The sequence below is a fragment of the Mytilus trossulus genome, chromosome 1 (genome assembly GCF_036588685.1).
Source record: "Mytilus trossulus isolate FHL-02 chromosome 1, PNRI_Mtr1.1.1.hap1, whole genome shotgun sequence".
Lineage (NCBI taxonomy): Eukaryota > Metazoa > Mollusca > Bivalvia > Mytilida > Mytilidae > Mytilus > Mytilus trossulus.
The window spans coordinates 78,477,060-78,501,600 of NC_086373.1; the positions used below are offsets into that span (position 1 = coordinate 78,477,060).

Here is a 24,541-nt window from a genome sequence, read left to right on the forward strand (position 1 = left end):
ATATCAGCAGCAATGGATCAACTATACTTGGTGTATGGAATGAGTAAACATAAGTCATGTCCATCTGAAAGAGTTCACATGACCTTGACCTAATTTTCATGGTTCGCTGGTGAATGTAAAGATTTCATGGTTACATTGTAGGTCTGTTTCTCTTGGTGGTTATATTTATAAGCTAATGGTCAACTGAATTTGGTGTACATGTTTGGTAAACTGTACCTCTGAACTTGAACTCAATTACATTGGTGATATTTGTAGTAAAACCTCTCTATGAAATATTCAAAATAAATCCAGCCATGACCTGTAAATGAGGAGAGAATTTCACTTTGTGGTATCTTGTTAATCTGTGGTAGAAGTTTGTAGGAGAAAATACACAAATTAATACTAGTCTTTTTTATTATATGACAATACATATATCTTGTGCCTTCCTTCATATATTTACATGAGGATGTTGGGACAAATAGGGGAGATAATAGATATGAATCTTTGAATATCTTCATGTTGGCCTAATGTTTTCTGGTACGCAATATTTATGACAGTTTCGTTAAAAATAATCCTAACCAGGAAGTCAGGAAAATATCCTATCATATCAATACATACTATTAATAGAATTAACATTGGTTTCTAACATGTATACAAAAGAGATAGAATTTAAATTTTTCTTTTATATGATTTAAATTTGTGCAAGTTAACTTTAGAAAACCGAAAACAAGATTCAATGGTGATAAAGTAGTTCAGTCCTGTTGGAATAATAGCTTTTTTAGGAAAAGATTTAAATATTGAGATTGTAGACAAAAGATTTCCTTTCATTATCAGGAAATTTGTAAATTGAAACCTGTTACTGTTATAAGTATAGGAAATTCCATCTGAAAAGTTTCAGAATATTTATATTATATGATAAATGTTGACCTAATTTACATCTCATAAGATTTTAAATTGTGTTGGTTAAACTACCTGAAGCAATTGGGTTGGGACTGTTATGTAAATTATAAAACTTAATCAGGTCCAATATCTTATGTTTTCATACATATATTGGTAGTGTTATTGTTTATATATACATGATATATGGTGGCCAAATCTATTTCTTTAAATTGTCAAATTTATATGAAGTTATCCTGTTGACCTGGTTTGAACAATATTTATTGCTTTTTACGACACATTTTTGAATATAGGTATTTTAAAAGCCAACAACATAAATTAAATGAGATCAGGAAGTAAAAAATAGATACCTATGTATACTATGATGGAAGTTTGACCTTCAGATTATCACTTGGTAAATAATTAAATATCTTCCTAGTGGTAAAAATATTTTTACTGCAGTTTAAAAAGCTTTTAGAAACCTAGTCTGTGCCTTGCATCTTTTCTGATTACTAAGAAATAAACTGCTGAGTCTTTATTTTTTGTTAGTTGATGTCAGTTCATGCTAGCTAAATTGAGCTATCATATTTTTTTTTTTTTCGTTTTGGTTCACGAATCAGGCTGTTAGGTTTTTTGTTTTTTATTGTATTACATTTGTCATTTCAGGGCCTTTTATAGCTTATTGTACTGTATGGGTTTTGCTCATTATTGAAGAATTTACGTCACCTATCACCTCAAAACACATTTCAAATTTGAAATTTGGTGTTGTTACATATACTGTTCTTAAGTTATGCCCCTTCTTTAGAAATGGAAAAATTGATGCATTTTTCGTTTCAATTCTCTAACTTATGCTTGCCATAACTAAATATAGTGAAACTTATACACAATGCTGTGTAGTTTGCAATTAATATTTTAGGGAAATGTAAAGTTGAATGAATTGTCATGTTTATGATATTCAATAGGTTTTATACAAGATTTTTTTAAAGTGATTTCTACTTGACTGTCTATGTTATCAGGAATGTAATTAATAATATTTTGAAAATGAGTATCTTAATTTTCACATATTTGAAGTGTTGAATTAAGGAAGAAGAAACAAACCATCAAAAATTGTCCTAATATCTAAAGTACTTTATACTATTGAAACAGGAAGTTGTTCATTGACCTTGTTCAGATATAGTTAAGTACATTTTTAGAACATGATTTGTACATAATTGTCTTTAAAAAGTGTGAAAAGGTTGATAAATATGGCTATAAAACATGTTATTTTAGTTGAAACAGTTTTCGGGGAAGACAAAACTTCCAAACTTTATGTACATAATGTTACTGCATCTCCCTTTAACATGTTTAATTACAAATCATAAAAATGCATTGTTTCCTTAAACTGTTTTATCTGTTATAAAGTGATACTTAAGTGGTCTGTCAAATTAGATCTTCCTGTCCTTATGAAAGTTCTATCAAGGATGAAGGATTTTAAAATTAGCTGTCATGATGTGTATTTGAAAAGCGGACAATTTTCAAACTTTGAGATACTTTATAGATGATTTTTGGTGGAATAAAGGACAGATAAGGGACTTATTTGGCTAAATTCTTGACTGAAATTTTAGGTTTTTATTTCCAGTTATGATTATTTTGAGGACAAGGTAATAAAAAGTAAAATTAGGTAGTTTCCATTCCATGATATGACTCTAGATAGTACCTTAAATGTAGTTTTGAATTCTTAGAAAAGCCTCTTCTACACGTCTTTGGACCTACTAAATTTGGACCTAATTATAATGAGTTACCTACCACAATGTTTGTCAATATAACAACTACTGTCATGTAAATATTTATTGTGGTACTTGCATGTGCTTTATATTTTGGATTTTCCCATTCACAAAATGTGGAAAAAATGCAATTTTCATAGAAAAGTTGAATTTTCCTTCTTTTGACAGGTATGACCATAAAAACTATGTCAATATTTATGATTGTTTTGAAACATTTTGCTTTTTAGTCTTCCAATATTTGTATTTAATCTACTCAATAATCACCTGGGTTTGGGACACTCAATTTTGAGGCCAAGTACATGAAATAGGGCTCTTATTGCACCTACTTCTCTAACTTATTTGACTGATTGATCTCTGTTTATTTAATCTCAATAAACTACTGTTTGGAGTGATACTTGTAAAGTGGATTGATTGTTGGTGTTTAGCCACTTTTAAGGACCACCTTTGGGCTTTTTTGGTGGCAGTCAGTTTTTATGTGTGAAGGAAGTCTGAGTGTCTGGGGAAAACCACCAACCTTGGATAGGGATAATTGTAAAACATCTATACCTTGACCTATAATTTTTTTCTTTTATAAATTGTTACTTGGATAAGGAGTTGTCTCATTGGCACTCATACCACATCTTCCTATATCCATTTATAATATATGAAGATCCATAATGGGGGAGGAGGGGCTTGTCCCCTTTTAACCTACCTCTGGAGGGGAATGAGAATTTAAAAAAACAGTTGTTTGTACAATATAAACAAAAGAAACATATGTCTGATTTATTTTGTATCAATATTTTAGCATTGTACAGTATATTTATGTGAGCTTATATTTTAGGAAAATAATTGGGTTAACAACTTCACAGCTGTTCTGTAAAACACCAGGTAGCTTTATCTTTGTTTAACAGATAACTTCCTAAATTGATAAACATTTTTTTCTGGTTAAAGATGTTCATTGTGACCTTGCTGATATAGGAAGCCAAATCTTGTAATATCCTGTTGCTGTACTTATAATTGATTTTAATCTTTTTATGAATGAAACAATTTATATTTCTTTGTAGCATGTGTTGTTTAGCATATATATATATTATAAATTACTAAAATGCTACACCATTCATATGAACCAGATATTTTAAGGTATAAATTTCTAGGTTTTAAGAGCATCTTAAGCTGAAATTTTGGACCTAAATACAAGGAGTAAGTCTAGTAAGACCCCTTTTTGCCCCCAAAATATATCAGTTTTACAAAATTGTTAAAATGTAATTTATTGGACAATACAATGCTTCTGCTACATTAATATGGGCTGTTTTTGACAATACAATGTACATACAGGTACTAGCATTAATAGTTATCAAAAGTACCAGGATTATAATTTTATACACCAGGCATATTAAGTCATGCAATTTCTTCTCAATTCTAGCACTTTAGTTAAATTTTAGACGGTTTTCTTGTAAAACGAAGGTGTTCATCCTAAATATTGAAATGTAAGTTGTATTTGATGATAATACATAACATATATGAAGGTTGAGGATGAACACAGATGCGGCCACTTTCATTTTTGACAAAGACCATCTGAAAAGTGTCATTTTTCAGCATATTTGGTAGATTTTTCATATTTGAGCTTGAATCAGATCATTTTTAATGACTAAATTAGTTTAAATCTTTTATATAAATTAATTTAATCAAATGAAATAAACACTTAAGTGTTTAAAAAGTGGTCAAAATCTTTCATCTGATGAACCTGAAATTTCGGCCAAAATCAGTCCTTATCAGACCTACTCCTTTGTCAAATATTACTGTAAAAAATAAACTGAATTGAACCAAATCAAATTTCCAGCTGATGATCTATAATGCCAGTTAAAAGATTCACTAATATCCATTCATGGTTTAAGAAGCATGAAACATGTTTAATATGGTTTCTAATTACTGTGTATTTTCTAAAAGTCATTGAGCAAAAAAGTTGTTTTTCTCTCTTCAAACCGATCATAGACGATCAACCAGTGAAAATTTTAAATCTAATAACTAGTGAAAGTTTCAGCATCAGAACTTTATGTACTTAGTATGTTCCAATTTTGTTTAAATCAAGGTAACAAAACAAAAAAAGGCGTTTTAATGAATTTAAAAAAAGCAGCAAGACAGGGTTAGTCATCAGTGTAAGCATCTCACTCAGTCAAAATGTCACAGTCATGACTTAAAAAAATGTTCTAAAGATAGTAGTTTTCCTAAATTAAAATAAAACTAAGTTTCTGTCTGTCATATGTCCATTGTCCTTGACCTCATTGTTATGGTTCAGTGACTACTTGAAAAAATATTAACATTTTTTGTCTGTCAGAAAGTTTTAAGTTGACCTCGACCTCATTTCATGGATCAGTGAACAAGGTTAAGTTTTGGTGGTGAAGTCCATATCTCAGATACTATAAGCAATAGGTCTAGTATATTAAGTGTATAGAAGGACGGTAAGGTATTCATGTTCAACCTCATTTTCATGGTTCAGTGGTTGTAGTTAAGTTTTTATACGACCGCAAATTTTGAAAAAATTTTCGTCGTATATTGCTATCACGTTGGCGTTGTCGTCTGCGTCGTCGTCGTCGTCGTCCGAATACTTTTAGTTTTCGCACTCTAACTTTAGTAAAAGTGAATAGAAATCTATGAAATTTTAACACAAGGTTTATGACCATACAAGGAAGGTTGGTATTGATTTTGGGAGTTTTGGTCCCAACTTTTTTGGAATTAGGGGCCAAAAAGGGCCCAAATAAGCATTTTCTTGGTTTTCGCACTATAACTTTAGTTTAAGTTTATAGAAATCTATGAAATTTTGACACAAGGTTTATGACCACAAAAGAAAGGTTGGGATTGATTTTGGGAGTTTAGGTCCCAACAGTTTAGGAATTAGGGGCCAAAAAGGGACCCAAATAAGCATTTTTCTTGGTTTTTGCACCATAACGTTAGTATATGTTAATAGAAATCTATGAAATTTAAACACCAGGTTTATGACCATAAAAGGAAGGTTGGTATTGATTTTGGGAGTTTTGGTCCCAACAGTTTAGGAAAAAGGGGCCCAAAGGGTCCAAAATTAAACTTTGTTTGATTTCATCAAAATTGAATAATTGGGGTTCTTTGATATGGCGAATCTAACTGTGTATGTAGATTCTTAACTTTTGGTCCCTTTTTCAAATTGGTCTACATTAAGGTCCAAAGGGTCCAAAATTAAACTTAGTTTGATTTTGACAAAAAATGAATCGGTTGGGTTCTTTGATATGTTGAATCTAAAAATGTACTTAGATTCTTGATTATTGGCCCAGTTTTCAAGTTGGTCCAAATCGGGGTCCAAAATTAAACTTTGTTTGATTTCATCAAAAATTGAATAAATGGGGTTCTTTAATATGCCAAATCTAACTGTGTATGTAGATTCTTCATTTTTGGTCCTGTTTTCAAATTGGTCTACATTAAAGTCCAAAGGGTCCAAAATTAAACTAAGTTTGATTTTAACAAAAAATGAATTCTTGGGCCTCTTTGATATGCTGAATCTAAACATGTACTTAGATTTTTGATTATGGGCCCAGTTTTCAAATTGGTCCAAATCAGGATCTAAAATTATTATATTAAGTATTGTGCAATAGCAATTCTTTTCAATTGCACAGTATTGCGCAATGGCAAGAAATATCTAATTGCACAATATTGTGAAATAGCAATTTTTTTTTTAAATTAGAGTTATCTTTCTTTGTCCAGAATAGTAAGCAAGAAATATCTAATTGCATAATATTGTGCAATAGCAAGAATTTTTTTTAATTGGAGTTATCTTTCTTTGTCCAGAATCAACTTAAATCTTTGTTATATACAATATACAATGTATATTCACTTTTTACTACCAACTGATAAATTAAAATAATCTTTACCATTCAGTGATAACAAGCAGTTTTTTTACATCTTAATATTTTATGATGTATTTAAATGAGTAGTTATTGTTACAAACTCCATTAGAAATTTTAATTGAGATTAGTTTTGGAATAAGGGAAAGGGGGATGTGATTAAGAAAATTGGGTTCAATTTTTCTCATTTGAAATTTCATAAATAAAAAGAAAATTTCTTCAAACATTTTTTTGAGAGGATTAATATTCAACAGCATAGTGGATTGCCTTAAGAGAAAACAAAAATTTTAAGTTCATTAGAACACATTCATTCTGTGTCAGAAACCTATGCTGTGTCAACTATTTAATCACAATCCAAATTTAGAGCTGAATCCAGCTTGAATGTTGTGTCCATACTTGCCCCAACCGTTCAGGGTTCAACCTCTGCGGTCGTATAAAGCTACGCCCTGCGGAGCATCTGGTTACGTTTTGGTCTGTTTTTCCTGTACTCACTACTGTATGCAAAAGGTCTATTATATATATTTGGTGTATGGAATTATGCTAAGGAGTACATCTCTAGCTGGCCTCATTTTCATGGTTCAGTGGACAAAAGTTAAGCTTTTGAGTTTTGGTCTTTTTTTTATGCCCCATTTGTGGGCTTTGTGTTTTCTGGTCTGTGCCTCTGTCCGTCCGTTCGTTCCTTCATTTGTCCGTTTGTCTGTTTGTCCCGCTTTAGGTTAAAGTTTTTGGTCAATGTGGTTTTTGATGAAGTTGAAGTCCAATCAACTTGAAACTTAGTTCACATGTTCCCTATGCTATTATTTTTCTAATTTTAATGCCAAATAAGAGATTTTACCCCATTTTCAGGATCCACTGAATATAGACAATGATAGTGTGGATGGGGCATCCATGTACTATAGACACATTCATGTTTCTAATACTGTATGCAATAAGTCAACTATATTTGGTAAATGGAAATATATTATAATATATATGTCAGTCTCTCAGGTTTTATTTGTCCTTGACCTCATTTTCACGGTTCATTGCACAGTGTTTAGTTTTTGTGTTTTGGTCTGTTTTTCTTAAACTATTAGCAATACTGCAATAGGTCAACTATATTTGTTGAATGGAAGAATTGTAAGCTGTACATTTCTGCCATTTCATGGTTAATCTGACCTTGACCTTATTTCATGGTTCATTGCTCAATGTTTAGTTTTCTTGGTTAAGTCTGTTTCATAGAAAGTATATAAGCAATATGTCAACTACATTTGGTGTATTGATTGATTGTAAGGTGTACATGTATTTCTCGTCTGGTTTATATGACCCTGACTTCATTTTTTTGGATCATGTTAAGTTTATGTGATATACTTGTAGTAAAGCTTCATATTTAGGACTATCAACATAAAATCAATGTTTAGAAAAGGAGGTGAGACATATCAGCTATTGAACTCTTGTTATAGTTTGTTCTTGTGTTGTGCTGTAACACTACTGTTCCAGGTTAGGGGAGTATTGAAAGTCATATTGTCTTTTAGCTCAATTGTCTTGTGTTGATTAGATATATTTTGACCTCAACATGTCTAATTTGTATGTCATTGGGTTGTTTTCTCGATGTCAGATGTTATCCCACATCTCTCTTTATTCATAGTAAGTTATAGTGGAATGTCAAATAATAAATAACACACATACAAAAACTACAAAATCTTGATGTTAAAATATTGGCCAAGAAAAACACAATTACTAGTCAAATGTGAAACTCTAAATCAATTTTAATGAATAAATTTGACTAAGACTACTAAAGATCTGCAACCAACATCAAAATTTGAAAGGAAAAAAACAATATAACAAATACCACTGATGAAAAAAAATATGGATGAGTTGATTTGGAACAAGCACTTTATTATGAAGCAGGGTTTAACTAGTAATTCCTTTTAGTGCTCAAGGGTGGTCCCTTAACATTTTACCTGGATCAATGTGGAATAAGTTACTATTGAAGCAGCTGTCTTATAATAATTATTTTTAGTAGTTTCATAATTTATTAATTTCACTATAAGACACTGTTAATTGTAAAACTGTACCAAATATTCTCTAATGAATTTTAATGTAGATATGAGTATGAAAATAGGAACTTCACATTTACGATAACTTTAAACCAGAAAAGATACACTACAGCTGTAATTCAGTATTTTTTAAATTTGTGTTAGTATTGTGTGATTTGTGGTTCAGGTATCATTATTAGTCAGTTTACTTGTACCATTGACAGTTTGAATACATAATTTGTGTTCGTAAAATAAGTTGGCAAATGTTTTAACCACAAAACCTGTTAAAAAAGTGTTTGTTTCATCAAAAATTCATGGACATTTTGATTTATAAAAAATATTGTAGATTTTACTGCCCATATTTAGTTCAAATTACAGATTTTTGTAGTGGAAAATATTAACATGATTTGGAACATGATGTTAAAATTACAGTTTATATATAATTTGAAAATGATATAGTTAGTTCAAATAAAAAAAAAGCATCTTAAGAAGGAATGAATATGTTGCCTGCTGTATCTGTTACCTGCTACTGTGGATTCATTTATTTTCAGGGGAACCAATTTTTGTGCATTTTCTTGGATATTTGATTTCATGATTTCCCAAAAGTCTGCACACAAACCAATAAAAAATTTGTCATTCAGTGAATATTTAATTTCGTGGTTCACCACTACCCACGAAATCCGCAAAAAATCGTTTCCCACAATAATAATGAATCCATAGTATATCCCTGGCCTGCTATTTCTGTATTACAGAACTAGATCACAGATATAACTAGATAGAGATTTTAGATGATAAGTTTCCTTCCCTGTTCGATAATCTATCATCATAAAATGTCCTGGAACAACATGAACAAAAACTTTAGAAGAAGAATTTCAGTACTAAAATTTCACCAGTGTGTTTACATTAACATAAATTTAAGATTTAAAATCAGTGACTGAACTAAAACAAACATACCTTTGCAATCTTCCTTTGACACAAGAGGACACATTACTAGAATTATGGGGTTTTATCAATTTTCATATGGCTTCCACAGTTGTCTTTTTCTAGGAAATAAATCCTTTTATTTGTGGAAGTTATATTTTAGAGGTCTTAAGTTTCTAACCGTATGTGGATGTAACTAACCTTCAATAACAAGAACTGCTATACTAATTAAGGTATGAACTTTGAAAAATCAAGTTTCTGTTTAATTTGAGTTCTTCCTTGTCTTATAAGGATAATTACATCAATTATCTAATATTTGTATATCCTGCTCAGTCAATTTAAACCAGAGTGTGCATTACTCTGATATGTGTATCCTTGTGTATGTTCATCGAAGTCCTGCACTGGGCTGCCATTAGGTTGTGAAGGATGTATACATATGCAGTCAGATTGGGGACACTCTCTCCAACATCCCTCATTTTTTTTGTGGCAGAAAAAAAAATCTTCCCTTATATATACATATTGTATTGATTGCTTTTTCTTTTTATCTTGCCCTGAATATGCATGAAATATTTGCCACTGAATGTTAATTAAACAAACTTACCAAATTATCCATCCTTATAAGAGTTTTCTGGGTACAGTTTGAAAATTAAACCAAATGATTCCACTACATTTCTACTTTTTGTTATTTTTAGGATGGTTTAGAGGACATTTACTTTCAAACAGAAACCAGGTGGTAAGTACAAGAATAAATAACATTTTATTTGGTCAAATTTGATGATGGGATAATCGGGAAAATATAATATATATCTAGGGCCATCTGTTAAAGCCATTAAATTCTGCCACTATCTGTCTTTTGGAAAACAAATCCATCTTTTACTTCTAACAAGGAATTATTTGAATCTGGAATAATTTTAAATTCTGGAAATTAATGAGAAATTTATGATGAAAACTAACCCAAATAAATAGGGTTAGCCTATGGAACGCCGTAGCTGCCTTATGTGTACTTGTTTTTAGATACGCTTATACTTTTCAATATATGCACATAGTTTTTCTATATATGCACATACTTTTTCTCTATATGCACATAGTTTACTTTATATGCACATAGTTTACTTTATATGCACATAGTTTTTCTATATATGCACATAGTTTTTCTATATATGCACATAGTTTTTCTATATATGCACATAGTTTTACTATATATGCACATACTTTTTCTCTATACGCACATACTTGTTCTCTATATGCACATAGTTTACTTTATATGCACATACTTTTTCTCTATATGCACATAGTTTTTCTATATATGCGCATAGTTTACTATGTATACACATCGTTCTCCGTGTGTATACTTTTCCCTTATTTTCTTGATAGTTCTTCAAGGATATACTTGTATTCAATATACTTTACTATTTCCTGATTGAAGGAATCCTGGGTACCGTAATGGTAAATAAAATGGCAGAGCCACTGATGCTGACTGTTTTAAGGAAAGTGGGATTGCAAGAAGTTTACGAAAGTTTTGAACGGGAAGCTATAACTCCTGATATAATAAGTCTGCTTTCAAAACAAAATTTGCAGTTTTTAGGTATTCCAAACGCAACCGACATGATGATGATGAGATTGCGGGCAGAATGTGTAAAATATGGAAAATCCAAACCACAGATAATAGGAGGATACTCTGGAGCACCAAAATTTGATATTGATAAATTAACATTAGACAGTTTGTTAGATTGTGGATTCCAAATATCCGATATTGCAAAACTTTTATTAGTATCAGAGCGCACAATATATCGCCGAATGGCTCAGTTTGGATTGTCAAAACAAGGCTTTTCAGAAATAGAAGATGGTGATCTGGAAAGAGTAGTTTCAGAAACCATTGAAGATTTCCCAATGTGTGGCGAGCAAATGCTTCGACAACTGTTAAGAACGAAGGGTTTAAAAATACAACGATGGTGACTAAGGGACTGCATTCATGAAATAGATTCGTCTGGAGTTCGAGCAAGGAAAGCTGGTCGTCTCCATCGGAGAACTTATAACGTAATGGCCCCTAACCATTTGTGGCACATAGACACCAACCATAAACTAATTCGATGGAGGTTTGTAATAATTGGTGGCATTGACGGGTTTAGTAGGATGATTATGTTTCTTTCGTGTAATGACAATAACACTTCTAAAACTGTTTTGGAAAGCTTCCTCACCGGTGTTGATAATTATGGCATACCATTAAAAGTAAGATCCGACAAGGGACGGGAAAATGTTTCTGTAGCAGATTTTATGCTGACGGAACGAGGTGAAAGCGGCATGATCACAGGTCCCAGTACACATAATCAACGGATCAAAAGACTCTGGAGGGACTTTTTTGAAGGCGTCTTGTGCTATTTTTATAATCTTTTCTACTACATGGAGGATCATGATATCCTTGACCCCTTAAATGATCTACATTTGGCAGCGCTGCACTATAATTTCAAGGATGAAATTAACAGAAGACTGAATGTGTGGTCTACAGCATTGGGTTGTCACAGAATAAGGACCGTTAAGGCTACTCCCCTGCAGCTTTGGGGCTCAGTGCAAGTTCAGAACCCAGTTGGCATGCAAATGAATGAGACGGAATTACCAGAATTAGGAGTTGGAGAACAGAACAATGAAGCTACCAGAGATGGAGAAAGGCCAATATTTCAACCCTTAAATCTTATAAATGAACAATGTAGGGAGATCCTAAATAATGAATTGAATCTAACAGGCGAGAACTTTGGTATTGAAGACTATTTAAAGTCTTTGGCGATCATTTCGGCAAATAATTAACATTAACAAAATCATAAAAATTACATGTGATTTAAAGTAAAACATTGTTGTTGTTGTTGTTTTATCATGATTAAAGACATAATATTGTTTTTGGTACTAGGAAGATTTTGTATTGATTCTGCACCTTTATCAACAGTTAAGATAACTTAGTACCTAAACTTTTCTCTATTATTCACCAGCAACCACAAAATAAGGCAATCTAGCATTACATAGCTCGTCTCAAACCAGGTTCTGATTACAGAACATATTGACATGTAGTAGTTATAAAAGTAAAACTAGAGGTATTTTATGCAATGCTCACACAGGGCTACCCCACGTACCCATCAACATAAATAGTAAATTATTCCGTATAAGGAACCCCCAGTTACAAGAGTTTGTGACCTTGATATACTTTATGTGCCTGTCCCAAGCCAGGATCCAGTGTTCAGTGGCTGTCTTGTTTTTATTTGTTGTTTTGTTTTCATGGGGTCATTTTGTCGGTGTGTCTTCGAGGTTGTTTATGTCTAGTTGCTTGCACTTTTTGTAAGGAGCCTGCTTGAACTCACTTGGTAGTGTAGGTGATGCCATTGTTGAAGACCACTACAGTGACCTTTGGCTGTTGTTTTGTGCATGTCCTTGTGCTGTTCTGTGGTGGGATGATATATGTGACAGTGGAAAAGGCAGCTTCAGTTTATTATTTTGGACTTTAATTTAAAATTCTCAGTTTTGATATTTTAGACTTTAATTCTCTGTGTTTTATAATTCATTTTCTTTTATATTTTCGTTTCTATTTACATTCGTATTCAAGACTTAAAATCAACATGCTTTGATATGCAAGTTAATTCTTAGTTTGGACATTGAGTGACATGTTTCAATCTGTCACCGGGGAAATAAGAGTGACTGCTAGGTTGTGTAACAAGAGCCTGCCTGAATGGCCTCTTGTTACTGAAATTGTGTGATGCACCTGATCACACAACGAATGATTGCTGTGAATAGCAATGAGAACTCTGGAGACTGGAACTCGGGTGAAACCTGACTACTGAGACTCTGGAACTAACGACGAATAAACCAATAATTCAGCATGGAATACTATTACTTTTATTACAGATGGACTGTCCAAACTAAGAATTAACTTGCATATCAAAGCATGTTGATTTTAAGTCTTGAATACGAATGTAAATAGAAACGAAAATATAAAAGAAAATGAATTATAAAACACAGAGAATTAAAGTCTAAAATATCAAAACTGAGAATTTTAAATTAAAGTCCAAAATAATAAACTGAAGCTGCCTTTTCCACTGTCACATATATCATGTGTTTTTTATCCCCTATCAGTTCTTTTATATATAATGATGGACTAGTGTTGCAAAGTGTTCAAAAGCTGTTGTATTTGCAAAGATGCGGCATAAAAATGACATGAAATTTCATTCAAAAAGATTGCATTTTATGAACAAGTAGATGTAAATTGTAATGCATAAAGCATTTACACTTTGAGCTTAGCATAATAATACATGTATGGGTTAAGTCTTCTGTGAACTTAATAAATATGGAAATAAGACATATTTGGCACTTGCAATGTTTTATGAGGTCAAAGTCAAGTAGTATACAGTGGATTCCTTTTAATCACATAACCAATTTGTTATAGAACAAGAGGCTCAAGTGGTGAGCCTGTAACCTCACCTGGTATGCTTGGTATAGGACCTCCCATGGATGGTTCATACCAAGTTTCAGTTCATTTGGCTCTACTGCTACAGAGGAGAAGAAGTTTTAAATTTCAACCAATCAAAACATGTAAATCCTCATGGCAGCCATTTTATTTTTAATGGACCTGGATGATTTATGCAAATTTTGTAAAGGACCTCCCATGGATGCTTCATACCAAGTTTCAGTTCAATTGACCCAGGGGTTTCAGAGGAGAAGATCAGAATGTAAAAGTTTACGGACGGACGGACGACGGACGCCAAGTGATGACAAAAGCTCACATGGCCTTTGGCCAGGTGAGCTAAAAATGTGCAACTAACAGGAATATGCAATTATAATCAAAGCCCCAACGGTGCTAAAACTAATTGCAACTAGAAGTAGGGCTGTCGGAACGACATCAATACCCGCACCCCACATTGTTTTGAAATATTACTATTTTTAATTACTTATTGCACATCTACAGATGATGGACACTCATATGCAACAATGAAGAAGTAGTTCCAGGGACATGAGGCATGCCTGAAATATGACTTAGACACATTTGGGCCTCTTGTTTTGGCCCCTGGACCAAAATAAAAAATCCTAAACCTTATTGCACATCTGGGAACTATATACAACCATTCTATAATAAAATTGAAACCCCAAAATGCAGAAGGAGTTCCAGGGACATACCTCAAATAGGACTGAGACCCAATTGGGCCTATTGTTTGGACTCCTCGACCAAAATCTAAATTCTGAAACCTTATTGCACATCTGCAGATGATGGGCAATCATATGCAATAAGAATTATCTTACTATGGCTTAAAATGAAGGAGGAGATCCAGGGACACGAAAGTGTAAGGGACGGACGGACAGTCAGACGGACAGACAGACGGAGACGAAGACAATATACCCGAACTTTCTTTAGAAAGTGTGGGTATAATAATCAGGAATATTTTTTATCTGTTCCTCTCCGTTTTCCGCCATTTTAATTGAATAATAGTTTAGTCGATGTCGGTAAAGAAATATTAAATTTCTGACAAAAACGTATCTTTTGAAAACTATGAGTCATCTATGTGCATATGGAGAAAAAGTATGTGCATATAGAGAAAAAGTATGTGCATATAGAGAAAAAGTATGTGCATATAGAGAAAAAGTATGTTCGTATAGAGAAAAAGTATGTGCATATATAGAAAAAGTATGTGCATATATAGAAAAACTATGTGCATATAAAGTAAACTATGTGCATATATAGAAAAACTATGTGCATATAAAGTAAACTATGTGCATATAGAGAAAAAGTATGTGCATATATAGTAAAACTATGTGCATATATAGAAAAACTATGTGCATATAAAGTAAACTATGTGCATATAGAGAAAAAGTATGTGCATATATAGAAAAAGTATGTGCATATATAGAAAAACTATGTGCATATATTGAAAAGTATAAGCGTATCTAGAAACAAGTACACATAGGGCAGTTACGGCGTTCCATATTAGCCATATGCATGAGTGCATGTCTAAAAAGGGGGGTAGTTAGTTCATACTGAAATGATAGTGACCCTAGCCATGGGCGCATGGCTCGCCCATGGCTAACACTATTTAGTTGATTTAGTTTTCATCCTACATTTCTAATCAATTTTCCAGAATTCAAAATTATTTCAGATTCAAATAATTCCTTGTTTTCTATAGATATAAAATTATTTTAGATCTGGGTATGTTGCACTCTATCTTAGTTGAAACTGTGATAGTTCTCTATGGATAAAAATGACTTCAAAATAAACAATATAGTTATGTATGAAAACAAATCTGTAGGCCCAATATCTTGCTTTAATACAAGGTCAAAACTGATGAAGACAACACATATATATTGTAACTATGTCATGAAGGGTTAGTCATTTGACAGTAGTTTATTGTGCATACATATAAACCTGTCGCCTTAAACATAAAATATGTGGGGATCAGGAATAGCATCATTGATGGGTAGGAACTGAAAATGACAGGTTTTTAAGTTTTTCGGGAACTATGATCATTAGGACAAAAAGCAAGCAATTTAAGGAATCATCATTTGGAACTCCTCAAGGGCCTAGCACTAGCAATAAGTTAAAGGGTTAATTAAGAATCATTCCAAATTTTTGGATTTAAAAAAAAAAAATATTTTAATAAACATGTGACTTGAAAATATTTTAATTTACATGTGACTTGAGAATATTTTAATTTACATGTGACTTGAAAATAGATGTATCTCAGGCATGAATGAAGTCATAGACAAGCCTATTAGATTTACATACATCAATTGTCTAGCCGTAAGGTGTATATACAGACAGGTGGTCGAAAACAAAAATTAATTACTGAGAATATTCATTTCTGTCATATGATTTGAATGTCATGGTCACAGAATAATATATCTACAAGTCATTTGTACTACTATAATATTTGTCCCAAGGAAGATGATTTTAAAATCATTGTAAATTTTATTAATGATATTTTGTTCTTATCTATAATTTTATATATTAAATAAAACTTTTTATGAATTTGATATTTATCTACCTGTCCATCTTATAGGTAAAAAGTTACTTTGTAATGTTTATAGGTCAAATTAATAATTGAATTGTGAATAAATGTGATTTATTAGGAGACTTAAGTCAATGATTTTTAAATTCCTTTAGGGTAGACAGATTTGTACAGTTTTGTCCATTAACATGTACATGATGAAGTTTAAAATCCCTTTGTACAGATGACACTGTTTCAATGTTAGTTCTATAAATTGATTGTATATATATATGTAAAGATAATATAGGGATTACATGCAGGACAACACAAAACTTGTAAAAAACAAGGAATGTACTTCACATTAACTTTGTTGGGGAATCTTTGCTGGTTAAAGTCAAATGAAAGGAGTTTCTGGTAATTATAACATTTGTCCTTGCACTGAATTAGGCTGTGCAGTTGCCAAATTTCTTAGGAAAGGTGTCTGGTTAGGTTCATTGCATATGGGAAAGCCGTCAGCAAATGAGAGTAAGAAAAGACAATAACTCAATAGCAGTGCATATCTGAAAATGAAGATAGAATAAAGGATTTTTTTTTTGAAAGAAGTTCTATGTGCTTGTCTTTGGCAGCACAACCATTTAATTATATAAAACATATTCAATTTTTATGCCCTTGTCGTAGGCAATGGGGGCATTTAGTGTTACCCTTGACCATCTTCCATCATTCTGTCCATCCAATTTTCTTTCTGCTCTTTAACTTAAGATTTCCTCAAACAAATATGTTAACTATGTATCCTACTTGCCATTTGAAGAGGTCACATAAATTTGATTTGCTGATAAACTTTCATTATTTTAAAGCATTAAGGTGGTACCTAACACCTTGACTTAAATAAATTTGGATCATTTAATTTTCATAAAATTTTGACAAAATATTTACTTTGACCCTTTGACAAAAATGTAAAATTTCAAAAACTTTGAACCACACACTTTCTCGGAAAAAAATCATTGGATATATAGCAGTTTGACAAACACTAATTTTGATCACTGAGAAGCTTGATATTTCCTTTTACAATATGTTTTCCTGATTTTACAGAGTTATCTCCCTGTAGTGTTTGGTACCACCTTAACATGTTCCTAAACCATGTAAACTATGCCACGGCTGCTACATGTTTTGTCATTCTAAATAACCCTAAATTTTCATTAATTTGAAGCATTAGCATGTTCCTAAGCTATGCTATGGCTGTTAAACATTTTGTCATTGTGAAGTTACCCTAAGCTTTCATTATTTTGAAGCATTAACAATGTTCCTAAACTATTCAAGGCTGCTATATGTTCTGTCATTGTGAAATAACCCCAACTTTTAAATGACCAAAACTACAATCAAGACCTAACCTTCAAATACAGGATGCTTTAATTTAAAATAATATTTCTATTGTTCTTAATAATTAAATGTATACGCAATTAAAATTGTGGATGGAAAATGATGATTAAATTGCTGGTATATTTATTGTCACTTTTACCAATAATTGTTTTTTTGCTTAAACTTTTATTGTTATTAGCACTAATCAGGCATTTTGCATTGCTTCATATTTTGTAACCTGGAGCTTCTATATAAGGTACATTTTTGAAGGCTTTAAAGTTTAGTTATTATGATTTATCAAAGCTAGCAATGAATTATCCAAAATATGACGGGACAAACATATTAAAAAACTAATTAGATCACATTTAGACCCTATCTTTTGGTTAGTAACATAACACAATCACAGTAAAGAAATCAAAGTTTCTCTGTACTGTTGGCAAACTAATATGCATTAGGATTTATTTTCATGACTCTTGCAGGTAGTGCTACAACAGCAGGGTACATTACAGTGACTTTCTACTCTTCTATGAACGCATCAACAAAGTAAAAAACATACAATAAAAAACATTTGTCGCAAAGTAGACTAGAACAATCTTAACACAACAACAAAAAAGTATTCAAAAAAATGGGTTTGTTAAAAGTGGATTATCCAAACACATGTGACAAAATATTTCTCTACCCTTGACTGTAAATTTCAAATATTTGTAATGTTTGGCCGACTATGTGTTTTAGAATTGGAAAAGTAATCTGTCTTGATGTCCAAGTGTAAAGATATCAAAACTCACTTGATGCAGTTGTAGAATGTTACTTTTTATTTTCAGGGAATATTTCCAAAGATGTATATACATACCAAAGACTGTGATGTAGAAAATCCAGGGTAAGCTTTACATATGTCATAAACACAAAGCAATCATTAACCATTTGATTAACTTTGAAAAAATATTCCTGAGGAGAATGTTACTCATTGTGAAATGCATACCATGATTTTATCAATCTTTGGGTATCCAAAGCATGATGCGTCAAACAATACTTTAAATCTAGTGTACTCAAAGTACATAAAAAACTACATATTATACTATGTTTTAGAGTACACTCTCACATGTTATATTTGAGGTCAGTTTTTAATACATTTTAATAGTTTACTTTCACAAAATTATGATTAATTTATTAATAAGTCAACTTCAAGTATCATTCAGATCTTTGACCATGTAAAAATAGGATCTTGATAGGTTAATTTTTGTATAAGGATTTACATCTTTTCATATGATGAGTTAAGCTATTAAGTAGGTATGAATCATTGAGATTAGGGTTATTGTTCAATGATACAGAGACAGAAACCCAACACAATTAGATTTGAAAAAGAGATTCTGCATGGCTGCAAATGAATAAATGTTATTTCTGACATTGTTTAAATAGAACACTGACATTTTACTAGTTTTCTGCATTCAAGAGGAATTGGATCATTGTTACCTTTATTTGAATGCTTGATGACCTAATTGGAAATTTTGTAAGTCTTACCAAGAGTGGATATGAAAATTTGAAATATGTTCACATGGACATGCATTGACAGGAAAACTTGCAGCTGCTTTTTTATTACAGACAATATGAGACAGTGAAATCAAAGGAAGATTCAATGGCGATGGAGTTGACATTTACACTCAGAGAGTGGTGGGTGGCATGGAAACATTCATTTCTTAGACAGGTTTGTTTAGTATACTATGAATTCTTTTATTTTCATGGGTACAAAACATTTTTATGGATTGAGGAAAACTTGTATATTTTGGATATTTTATTTCCTGATTTTGCCTATATCTGCCTACAAAGCCTATAGAAATGTTGTAATTCGTTCAACATTTAAATTTGTGGTTCACCTATACCCATTAAACCCAAGAAAATTGGTATCTAACAAATAATGATGAATCCAACATTTTTCATGAGTAACTAAAGCAGTATTGTGTTTTCAAAACTCTTGGTTTAATATTTAGTGCACTGAATAATGAAATCTGTCCGGCACCAAATTTGATATCATAAATTTACATACTACTATTCATTCAATACTGTTGCTGATGACATGTAAGTTTCCAAGGATATTTTCTTAGATAACCCATCAGTGTTTGCATTACAAAAACAACACATTTTGAGGGCATTCAGTTTTGATAAGTTATGTAAATGTACTTTAACTAATATTTCATATCCCTAGATTTTAGGCATAGATTACTTGACCCAAGACACCTTTAGGCTACTGCATGTGTTTAGATCCGGTTGGTTTTTATGCTTGTAAGCATTTCATGTATGTGGTTTTGAAAGCTTCTAGCATCCAGTTTATCTGATGAAGATTGACCACATCATTATATTTATTTTATTTGTCACTAAAATTAGAACTCCTTTTAAGTCTGGTGCCAAAACTGTAAATTGATTTTATTTTATACATAAGCCGTTTAAAATTGATATTGGGACGAAGATCCTTATTTATATTGAGTCACTTTGTATTATGTCAAGGTCATAGCTACATACATACAGAAACCAAATTTTAAATCAGAAAGAAGTTTTGAGATTATAGTTCTAGAACACATTTGATGCATACATGGGTACATTTAATGGTTAGTGCATTTCTTTTAGAACATAAATGAAAATAAAAAAAATCCCACCTGCGCTTTCTCAATGAAACTTTTACAGTGTGTTGTACTACTTTTGGGACAAATTATATCAAAATTATAGAAAACTTCATCGGCTCTAACTCAAAATATGGATATTTTTATGTTTAGGGCGTCTTGAGAAATCTTTTGACAACTTATGAAGTGCTAATTTTTAACCTTTTCCATCTGGACCAAATCACTACTTTCCTTTAAAATTCTGGACACAATTTTTTTTACAGTGTAATTTCAACCCCCTACTTGTCATTTGAGGCATTGAACATGGAGAAATAAATTTGGAAGGGGTATAAAACATAAAAGCAAGTAACCCACTGTCAACACTAGGGACTATATTTGTGGGCAACGAAAATCAAGGGACAACAATTGTGTGTTATAAAACTTTTTGAGCATCTATCCTAAACATATCACTACCTAAATGGACTGAATCCTTTGCTTTTTTATGAATAAACCTCCAGTTACTTGTTAGAAATAGTCTCTAGCATTGCCATTAGGTACTATAAGCTTGCTCACCTGAGTTCTTTAATTAATAAAGAACTCTGTGTTACCCTGCAGTTTGAGTCCATGATACTTTACAATTTAACTTATTTTATTTTATTTTGTTTTTCAGGGACAAACTATAGTTCTGACTCAAATTTACCATACAATGAATGAATTAATTCTTTTACGAGGAAAACTAATGAGTAACATGTTAACGGAAGATAGTATGGTAGAACTGAAAGAAGAAATAGCTGATATTGTAGATTGGGGAAATGGGTAAGTTATACACCGAGAGAGTGGTACAATACTCTTAAGGAACTGGTAGGTTATTGATAGAAGTTACTATAGACTTTTGGATACATATAAGTCATAGTAATACCCTAAATGTATTTTAATTGATAGGGCTCTTCAGCAATGTAATACAAAATTGTGACTCTTCCCTTGGCTGACTTTTTAGGTCAATAATGAAAAGCAAAAGTCACAACAAAGTACTGTTCCTTCAAAGCAATGTATTAAAGTGTTTTCTTAAATAATGCACCCATCTTTCAACTGAAAAACTTCTTTTTTGTAATTTTTTCTTATATTTTCAAGTGTACACAATACTTATCTACTGTTTACATTTCACAATGAAATTGTACCTATGATCTTTAAGATGCCAAATTTAAATTGTTAAACATGATAAAGAAAAGAACAACCTATGGAATTTTAGAAACATGAAATTTTATTTGCGAACCAAAGGAAACTTTTCCACTGAGTCATCTCCTCTTGGTCAATCTGTTTAAACTTTTGTCAGATTGTTTAGACAGAGAAATGAGAAGGTCAGTCTTTCTCTCTCTCTGATGGAAATATGCATCTTAGAGAAGGATATTGTAGGCTTGGGCAATGGAAGTAAGAGTTGAATTGATATTTTAGAAGAGGGAAATGGATACCCTAGAAATTACTGATATGACTCTAGAAATTGGTATAAAGATTGATAGAAATTATTACAAAGAATACAAACTTTTGACAGACAGAATGAGAATGATTTATCAGAACCCTGGGAAAATAGTTCAGTTACATAAAGAACATTACCTTACATACCTTAGAAAGCATAGAAAGAGGAAATGCCTAGATTAGGGGGAGAAGTAAATATTTTTACGAATATTGGGTTTGTTATATCAAAAACATATATCATGTTAGTTATACATCATTTGGTATATCATCAAGTAACATCAGATAATTTAAAACATTCTAAAAAGGTAGGTCACATATTACCGAAACAGGGAAAAAAAATTATAGAAGGAAATTAACAGATAAAATTTTCTTTGATTGAAATAATGAAGAAAAAAAAATGTCAATTATTATTAAAGAGGAGTATATTTATTTAAGAGTGATTCATTCCTTTAATGATTTTTCCTTATTTTAAAAGTAGCAATTGTTTATACTGTATAAGGGTTTCTTTGGTACAAAAAGGACTGGAAAACCACAAATCTTGTTTTTATTTACTTTAAAAGGACTAATGCACTCAAACCCTATTTCAGATAGGAAGTAATCAAAATTTTTATAATTTTGTGGTTAATTTGTGGTTAAACAAGTCATTAATTTAAGTTTCATTTAAGTCAGGTGATGAAAAATCTAGGTCATTATTCATTAGGTCAATAGATCATTGTTTTCATTCATCTCAACAGTTAATTTATATTGTAATTATCACATTGAAAACTTTAAAATTTTTAACAGTTGTTAAAAAAAATGACTCACAAAAGCGTAGTACAACCTTTTAAAGTTTTAGTTTACAAATTCTCATAGTTTCTATTCATTTTAAGATGACCTTATTACAAAGAAAGATCCTTCCTTATTTGTATTTTTGATTATGTTAAATGTAACAGAGTATATCCTATTGCATTTCAATATACAAATTTCATTAAAAATCAAAAGTAGATCAAAATACTAGACTTGATTAGCACTGGTAAATGATCCAAGTATTAAAACAGCCTTTGGATGGAGAGTTGTCTTATTCAATGGCACTCAGACCACATCTTCTTATATCTATTACGTTGAAAACAAATTATTTGAAAATATCAAAGGATCCAGGGCCTTTTCATACATCAATTAAGATTTTCGTGAGAAAAAAGCCAGATACCAATATATCTGGTTACATAAATACTTCATGCTTAAAATTGCTAAATAATGGATTGTCCGTGCTGTTGAATTTGTGACTAAAGTGGACTTGAAAATGGTTCTTCCTTCCCTGATTGATTAAGTACTGTTATAGAAATAACATTGGAAGGTCACTGCACCCAATCATTCCCCCTCTGCCTTAAAACTTGATTACCCAATATCCTATATACAGTATTGACTAGTTAATCTTGTTAAAGGACTTTGTACTTTTATATTCATCCTTTTTTTGATTTTTAGACTATTTAGGAATGATTGCATGTTATAAATATTTGGTTTTATGTTTTGATAGACAACATTGACACATATTTATGATTTTGTTAGAAGTCTGGAACCACATCACAGGTTACTTTTTGTCATATGTTAATGTTTTCATTATTTTGAGAATTTCTTGTTTTTGGCACAACATTGTAAGACTGCAGCATTACTGACAGACAAAAACATGTGGTCATTTCTGTCAATGTCAAGAATTAGGGGATAATCTCCAGTTACTATTGTGTTTAGATCTCTATAGATGATTCAGAAAAAAAGAAAACCAGTTTTTGGATAAATTTTACTGGAGCTGAGTGAATGTAATTGAATTTTGAATATTATTTAAAACAATGTGTAGAAATAAGTAAAAAAGGATTAAATATACAATATATAGAGAGAAATATATAAATAGAGGAAGATGTGGTGTAGATGCCAATGAGACAACTTTCCATCCAAATAACAATTTATAAAAGTAAACCATTATAGGTCAAGGTACGGCCTTCAACACAGAGCCTTGGTTCACACCAAATAACAAGCTATGAAGGGCCTTAAAACTACCAGTGTAAAACCATTCAAATGTACATTATCGAATAATATAAATTGATTTGTATGAGCTTTAGAAACAGGCCAAAAAGCGAAGCTCACTGAGTTTTTATATGCCGGTCAAAATTTTGACGGGATGTATTATGGTATACAAATGTCCGGTTTCTGTCCGTCCGTCTGTCCGGCGTAAACATGTCGCACCGTAACTTGAGAACGACTTATCCAAATTTCTTGAAACTTAACATAATTGTTTCTTATGATGGTCAAATGATCTGTATACTTTTTGGTGAAAATAAAATTAAAACTTTTTGAGTTAAGGCACTTTGTAACTAAAACAGGGGTGTGTTTTTTTTCACATGTTGCACCGTATTTCAAAAACAATTCTTGATTATGGCTTAAAACTTTAAACACTTCTTAGTTATATTAATCTAAATATCTGTATACTTTTTGGTGATGATTAAAAATTTTATTTTTGAGTTATTGAGTATTTTGTAAAAAAGGGGGAGGTTTTTTTTACATGTCGCACCATATCTCAAAAACAATTTATGAGTATGGCTTAAAACTTTAATCACTTCTTAGTTATATTAATCTAAATATCTGTATACATTTTGGTGATGATTAAAAAATTTATTTTTGAGTTATTGAGTATTTTGTAAAAAAGGGGGAGGTTTTTTTTTACATGTCACACCATATCTCAAAAACAATTTATGATTATTGCTTTAAACTTTACACATGTCTTTGTTA

General features: G+C 31.4%; 1 protein-coding gene across 3 annotated transcripts in view; it reads left to right on the plus strand.

Annotated features, from left to right (window-relative positions):
* Positions 1 to 24,541, plus strand: part of LOC134686153 (dedicator of cytokinesis protein 4-like) — a 113,923-nt gene that overhangs the window by 4,811 nt on the left and 84,571 nt on the right. For all 3 annotated transcript variants that reach the window (XM_063545829.1, XM_063545843.1, XM_063545836.1), the window contains exons 3-6: positions 10,098 to 10,138; positions 18,539 to 18,594; positions 19,317 to 19,419; positions 20,979 to 21,124. In XM_063545829.1, coding sequence (XP_063401899.1) covers positions 10,098 to 10,138; positions 18,539 to 18,594; positions 19,317 to 19,419; positions 20,979 to 21,124 — 346 coding nt within the window. The remainder of the gene's footprint in view (positions 1 to 10,097; positions 10,139 to 18,538; positions 18,595 to 19,316; positions 19,420 to 20,978; positions 21,125 to 24,541) is intronic.